Source organism: Lithobates pipiens, unplaced genomic scaffold (assembly GCF_037356315.1).
Source record: "Lithobates pipiens isolate NorthernLeopardFrog02 unplaced genomic scaffold, aLitPip1_a1.2 Scaffold_27, whole genome shotgun sequence".
NCBI classification, from domain to species: Eukaryota; Metazoa; Chordata; class Amphibia; order Anura; family Ranidae; genus Lithobates; species Lithobates pipiens.
The window spans coordinates 42,730,438-42,738,467 of record NW_027507788.1 but is presented as its reverse complement, the minus strand read 5'-3'; the positions used below and the strand labels follow the sequence as shown (position 1 = coordinate 42,738,467).

General features: G+C 39.2%; 1 protein-coding gene across 1 annotated transcript in view; it reads left to right on the top strand.

Moving 5' to 3' along the window:
• Positions 1–295: 295 nt before the first annotated feature.
• The window catches only part of CD3E (CD3 epsilon subunit of T-cell receptor complex), a 53,097-nt gene continuing 45,362 nt past the window's right edge, over positions 296–8,030 (top strand). Inside the window, exon 1 of the mRNA XM_077456890.1 lies at positions 296–601. Within this exon, the coding sequence (XP_077313016.1) occupies positions 550–601 (52 nt within the window). The 5' untranslated portion in view covers positions 296–549. The remainder of the gene's footprint in view (positions 602–8,030) is intronic.

Below are 8,030 nucleotides of genomic sequence, written 5' to 3'. Positions count from 1 at the left end.
ACCGGCTCCATAGAGAGTTGGTCAAACTCTCCAGCTATTGCGAATTGGATGCTGGGAACCTACATCCAATTCGCAATAGTGTGAACCCAGCCTAAAAGTTTTTAAACTATTAGCTAAAAATAAAAAGCCCATATGAGACAATCGTGCGCAATTCAGCAGAAGCGGTTACAGAATCCATTTATGCTGTTTTTGCAGCCGTTCATCTGCTCCGGAAAGACCTACTTTGTGAACATCAAATCGGAAAATCTATGTGGTTATAACTGTGGGTTTATGCATTTTCAAAATGTTTGGTTACTCTGACAAAAGCAGGTGACATTGTGTGGCAAAATGACTTGCTTAGCTATGAGAAAGACACTTACAGGCATAAGGGGTTGAAAAAAAAAAAGTTGTAAAGGAAACACATAGACTAGAAGGCACACATCAAACAAATTCAGTTAAACAGAAAAAAAGCGAGAATGTGAGAAAAAAACAACAGAAAGCAAAGAAGAAGAAATATTTAGCAAAATTTCGAAAAATAAAGTAATTTTAATCAAATAAGCTTACAAAGGGATGATGAAGATGCAGTTCCTTCTGTCTTTTCTGCTTGCATGGCTATGTGTTGGTGAGTAAGAAGTTTTCGGTTTGTCATGTCTATTGTCCATATGTAGATATTCTCTTTTAAAATGTATTAAAAGAATTTATTATTTTTGAGAGATACAGTATAGTATAGTAAAAAGTAAAATAGTCTGAAATTAAAAACAAAAGGCAGTAGATATATTAATTGATGTTATTAAGATGACATTTATAGTGATGTGTATGTAAAAGGACCATGCTTTTCTATTTCAAAGCAAGTTTTGGATATTTATTATAATGTTTATAATTTATATGGCACATATATTTATTGGACAACAGTTCTCTGTTGACTGGTGATGGATTTAAATTATTATAATAATGATTTAGAAAAGCACATTCTGCGATGTTCTTCACATTTGTATATAATCCTCCGATATATTTATGATCTTATACATTACATGCCAATTTAATGGAAGGCAACTAAACCTGCTTCATTTAAATGTACAATAATTAAAATTAGATTATTTTCTTTTCAATTAACTTGACAGACGAAATGATTCTTAAGGAGGAACATTACGACTCCCTCAATTATGGAATGGTTGGGAGAAATAAGATATCTGCATAAAATGGAAGAAATTAGGGCCATAGCTCACGAAAGCACGGACAAGTACATGGTTACTTGGCGACCTTGGGTGGTGTTTATTTACTCCTCTGCATATGCTTCCCTGTTACGAGCATGAGGGGGAGGGGGTGCTGAGAGTCTGGGCTGATAAGGCCCGTCTTTTTTCTAGGGATAACCGTATTTTTTCCTTTTCTTTTTCTTTCTTTTTCTAAGGTGCCAGCCTTGAGATAGGCTGTCACCTTTTTTTTCTATTATTATTTGCTACATTTGGCTTTTGGACTATAAGTGGTGGGGTGTAACCTGATTGGCATAAAGTTACAATGCAGATATGTTGGGACAGGCTTTTACAATACATTAGTGTATATGTCTAGGTCCTATTGATGTACTAGAAATAGCAATGTATTTATCCTTATATTAAGAGGTTTTTCCATTTTTGGAGGGGCCTACTAGCTTAATGGGATCGATGACAATCCGCTTATATGCAACCAAGATGTCTAAAAGTATGAGTCTGTATCGTTGTTACTACACCAATGTTCACTCAAGCAGCTGCATCTGCGATTATTATGCTTTATTAAGTTGTATTGTAACTGGCTATTTCTTTAATAAATTCTAATTGTTAAAAAAAATGATTCTTAAGGTTAGGGTCTCTAAAAACCTAAATATTTTTTTCTGATTACTTCAATTTCACTGGCAAATATGACTATTAAAGGACATAACTATTACCTTATGTTGCCTAAAATGGCTAACAACAATTTTGTTAAATTTGTTTTAAATGTGGGTTCAGCTTTAAGATAAGGCTAAATGGATAGGGCTGTACACCAAGGTTTATTTATTTATCTGTTTTTATAGTACGAACATATTTTAGCCCTTGTACACACGGTCGGAGATTCCGACAGTGTGTGGTCTACATCGGACTGTTTCCGTCGGAGTATCCGACGGACCAAGTTTTCCAACTTGTTGGTAAAATTTTCAGACAAAATGCTCCGATCGGACATACTCCGATCATGTGTAGAGAATTCCAATCGGACAAAGTGCCACGCATGCTCTGATCAAATTCCTACACCAAAGCTATTGGCTACTTGCCTGAACGTAGTCCTGTTGTAACTAAATAATGTCATCACGTCGGATTTTCCGACAACTTTGTCCGACCGTGTGTATGCAACAGTTTCGGACAAAATCCGTCGTTGGTTGTCGGAATCTCCGACCGTGTGTACAAGGGCTAACAGTTCCTAACAGAATATATAGATGCATTAGACAATGACTTTTTAATGTACAATAATGTTCCAATACTGAAGTAATCAGCCTTTTCTGATGGATTCGCTGTATCTGTGAAATGTTAATTTATCTCCCATATTTTTTAGAGGTCTCTATTTTGTTTTTTTTAGAAGTGCACGTATACAACAGTACAAAAAAACAGCTAAGAATACAGACCTAAGCAAAGAAATTTGTGAAACAAAGCCCAGACGTATACACAAATGTATACACATAAACAGCACACTTGTTCTCTCTCATATTTTAAAATCCATATATATATTTTGGGTTTGATAAAGTACATACAGCCATGTATATAAATCCCTGTTTTTCTAAGGTATTCCCTAATCTAACTTGTCTACTACAAACATACACACAAGTCTCACCAATATTGGTAAGAAAAATCTCACATAAGGCCAATGCCCTCTTAACCCACCTGGCGGTATGATTATTTCAGATTTTTGATGCTCAAAGCAGTACATTGTTTTGTATGGAAATTTGGCATTTTATATTGTAGGCCTGTAAATCTAACTCACTTAAATCTGTCCAAACAAGAGTCTAGTAGACAGCCCGGGTATGATAACGTTTGAAACATAAAATCATAAATTAGAATATAATAAAGAACTATAAATCATTATAACAAATAATATAATAATAATAAATAATAAAATTATTCAATAATGTAATCAAATCAAAAACACTGAAATTTGCTCAGTTGCAGAATTGTCGCTATTGCTTTCAATGTTTGATGACAAATCTCCCCACAAATCACTATCACTCAATTCTGCAAGTGATTCTAATTTATTATCGCTGTTTTCTATCTGGTCTAAAACCACTTTTGATTTAAAGGGACACTTTTTGGTTGCTATGGACAATCTCCAGTTTCCAGGCAGAAAGAACAGTATTTATAATATAAAACTGCATGCAGGGCACTAGACAAAGCACTAGGGACAAAGGGGATGTTAAATAATGTGATACAGTAATGTAATCTGTAAGATTACAGTGTACTGTATGTGTAATCTGTTTTTAACTTTTTGAATTTGGCGCCGTGCTCCGTCCCCTTGCGTCACAACGCTCGCAAGGAACGGAGCTTGGCACTGTGATAGATCGAGCAGAGACACCACTCATACACACAGTGGGGAGACATCATAGGATCCTGGGGACAAGGCAAGTAACTTTGCCTGGATCCTGCGATGCAATCCCAAGTGTGGCTCAGGGTTACCACTTTTGGTAGTGAAAATTCACCTCGAGCCACACTCGTAAATACCGCCAGGGAGGTTAAGCTGCCCAAACATGAATAGAAATTTGACCAGTTCAGCAGGGACTGGCCATATTTCCATCAATATGTGGGCACTGTGGATCAACTTCTGTCCACCCACCCAGTTGGAAAATTTCTGCTCAATCAGCGCTGTGTATTCTGTGTATTCTGACAGCACAGAAGGCTTCCCACTGTGAGAATACAGAGCCACAGTGGGAGGATTCACCCATCCAACTTTAAGCCTTGGTGCTCACTAGGACTTGGAGACAGTGGGGGGGGGGGGGGGGGGGTGATAGGCTTCTCACTTTGCAAGGGAAGTGGCATTTTGCAGGGGAAATTGCTCCAGAGCTTAGTAAATAAGATTAGGCTTCACTGACTATCATCATTCACTCATGTGTAAGAAAACTGAAACTAGAAAAAAATGTTATTTTCCTTGCATGTATTTGGGTATTTTTTGCAAAGTGAAGTTCACCTCATTCTCTAAGCTCTGCGGACACTTCCCTTGCAAACTGAACAGTCTATTTGCATTAAGGATTTTTTTGTAATTATGAACAGCGCTCAGGTTATTACATATTATATTGAATCTCCTAAAGTGCTATGAGCATACGTAAAACAACAACTGTGCAAAATGAAATGTGAGATGTGAAATGTTCTTCACCAAAACACATGTGCAAAATTTGCATGTGCAACAAGAACTACAACATTGCACTGTCTTTAGGAAGCAATAACTACTTGCTTAGTGCAATATTTAAAATGTTCACATTTAAAGTGTCTTCTCTTCTTGTGATCACGTGACACTATCCACTCTTGGCATTGCACATGTGCTCCTCCCTTCCCCTCAAAAGTTCTCACTCGAGAACCCGAATTTTTTTGACCTCCATATTTAAATAAGCAGGTCAGCTGTGCTTTAATGGCTCGGTTTAGCGCCACTTTACTGCTGTTTAAGTGGGAGTTTTCGTCCGCTAGCGGGGTGCTTTTAACCCCAAAGAAGGGGTTAAAAACTCCCACATTGTGGCAATTCCCATTCATTGCAATGGTCAGGGGCATTTAAGGAGCACTGTACACAGCACTCTCAACATCTTTTCTGAACGTCCCGCAAGCGCACCACCCTGGTGTGAAAGCACCCGTTGCAATTAATGGGAGGCAGTTTTCAGGTGATTTACAGGTGCTATTTCTGGCGCTAAAACGCCTAAAAACTGCCTCAGTGTGAAAGGGGTCTTAGAGTACCCATTGATTTAGCTTTTTTCCTGTGCAATTGATATTCATGTGTACATTTAGCCTTTACTACAACCTTAACAATCACATATATCAGCCATTTAGTGCGTTCTTTCCATTCGCTCTGTTATTTACTTATTGACCTTCTCATTCAAATTACGTTAACTTGACTTTACACATACTATTCAATGCAAATTAAAACTTTAATGTTCTTCTTACCATTTACATGTCTACTGTACAGCATTTTGGAGAACACTTACCACTTTGTACATTAATCCTTTACTGCATGCTAAACATAAACTGCACATTGCCCATTAGTTTGCCTTTCCCAGTAGTTGTAAAGTGCATCTCTGCCCAGACTTTTAATATTATTATTATATTATATTATTATAATTATTTACATATCAAAAATAACTTTAAAGTGGGAGTAAGCCCACACTTTTTTTTTTTTTTTAAACAAAAAAACCTGCAAGGGAAAGGCTCATTATGAAATGCGCACGGGAGTCTTTTTCGTGGCAGGGTCTGGCAGTTCTGCCGGACCTTCAGCTGGGTCTTAAACACGCATGCGCCGCATGACGTCAATATAATAAACGTAAATATCTCCTAAACCGAACAGGTTTAGGAGCTATTCATTTTACCTACAGGTAAGCCTTATTATAGGCTTACCTGTAGGTAAAAGTTAAAAAAAAGGCTATACAACCGCTTTAAGGCTTAATGTACACGGGATGTTTTTACAACCTCTCCTGAACGATTTAACTTGACAGAGAGTAACCCACGTTTAAATCGTCCATTTTGCCGCGTTTACATGCCACATTTTGCAGCGTTTAGAAGCGTTTGAAGAAAAAAAAATATTTATTTATTTTTCAAAATAGCCAAAAATGAAAAATGCCTGTAATGAAACATGGCTAAGCACGAGTTACCATGTTTAGCTGCGTTTAGAAGCGTTTGGCGATTGAAATGCCTCTAAACTCAGCGTCTGAACTCATTTTTTTTCTTTCCAAAAAAGGCCTCTAAACTCAACTGCCTAAAAACGACATTAAACGAACCTGTGTACATGTACACATAATATAACATTGGATGAGTTCAGGGGCAGCTCAAAAAAGCATCCAACTGCCTCTGAATGTCCATTTACCAGCAGCAGTCTACATGAGGCCTAAGGCCTCATTCACCAGGGGCATCCCGATGGTGGTAAAAACAGGTGGTTGAGTCCTCCCACCACCCACTTGAAAGATAACATGCAGCTGCTCAGGGTTGTACACATGTCTGCAGATTCAGTGTTTGCTTTGTGACTGCAGTAGAAATTATACCATTCACTGGGCAGCAACGCTACCAAACGTGGCCCATTCAAAAGACTGGGGCTGCACCCCTTTTGCTTTTCAGAGGGGCAGCAATAGCTACTGTTAATGTGAGCAAGTCGTAGAGCAAGTCATCACTGAGCTTTTTAGTCATTGCTCTGTTAAATTTTTTCTTAAAGTGGAGTTCCACCCGAAAAGTGGAACTTCCGCTCATTTGTTTCCTCTCCCCCTCTGGTGCCAGAATTGACACCTTTTGGGAGGGAGGGGGGACAGAATACCTGTCTTTGACAGGTATCCTGTTCCCACTTCCTGGAGTCCAGGCCACAGCCCGCGATTCCACAGTGGGGCTCCCTCCTTATCGCTTCTCCTCTCCCTGACGCCGGGCCAGTAGGAGAGAGAAGAAGAGCCTTGTGCATGCGCAGTAGGGTTCCCGGCATGAAGCCGTAAGGCGATCCATAGCAGCTATTAATGCAATCTTAAAGTGTAACTTCTGCTCATTTGTCTCCTCTCCCCCTCCGGTGCCACTTTCAGGAGGTGGAGGGGGCAACAGGATACCTGTCTGACAGGTATGCTGTTCCCACTTTCGGGAGCCTGGGTCGCTGCCCGTGACATCCCTCCTCCTCTCCCTGTCGCCGGGCCAATAGGAGAGAGGGATGGGGCCTTGCACATGTGCAGTAGGGTTTCCGGCGTGAAGCCATAAGGCCACACTGCCGGGTACCCTTACCCACAATGGCGGTGGCAGCACCCGACAGCTGATGGAAACATCGATGGACTCCAGGACAGGTAAGTGTCCTATTATTAAAAGCCAGCAGCTGCAGTATGTGTTTTTTTTTGGGGCGGAACACCTCTTTAAAGACCCTCAAAGAACAAAGATTATATATAAATAAAAGAAAGTACTGCACTAACCTGTACTAATTATTATTTCTCTGTGTACTTCCACATAAATATACACTCTAGAATATATCTATAGCAAAACAAATATATAAAGTGCTCTAGTGACAAATCTAATTATCAATAAAGTAATTGTGCAACAGTATAATGCAACGTATAAAAATACTATCATCATCTGTCATAAAAGAAAGTCCATGACTAAAGTGCTCAAATTGTCTACACAAACGTGTTCCAGTGCTCTAAAAGTGCTATGTGCAAAGTTCTATGTTGACAAATTCATGTGAAGACATGTGTTGATATAAAATTATATATAAAGTCCATTCCAAAACTTAAAAATCAAATCCAAAAAAATGGTGATAGCAAGCGTGTCCTTGTGTCCACTCAGGTGCTCCCCCCTTTCTGTATATGTGCTCACCTTACAGCGTGTGAATTAAGCTTGGTCAAAGCATGCATATGAGCCACCTCTGGGTTCAGTGTTTGTACTGGGATCCTGGGCTGGTTGCTGCCATGTTTTACACATGTATATAATAAGAGAGGCTAGATAGTGTGATATCGTTTAAACTATTTATTATTAAACATTAACCCCCTATTTAGGGTACTCACATTGCATGGATGCTACAGTGCACCACTCTTTAAAAGACCAAAGAGAACGCTGTACTAATGTGTCCTTTCCTTGCTGAGACCGATCCACTGCCTCATGCACCATCCCGTCCCCTCCCCAACGCGTGTCGATCCTGAGAATGTGACATATCTTCCTCTTAGACTATAACAGGTTAAATTAGATGAGTTCAGTGTGATGGATCCGATCCCACACTCCGATTGAGTGCTTCCATCAGTATATCCCGCTTCCTCCAACCTGACTATCGGAGAGATATATTCTCATAGCTGCATTGAATACAAGTCTAGCCGAAAATAGCTTGTAGAATCTTGAATACTTTATTGGACA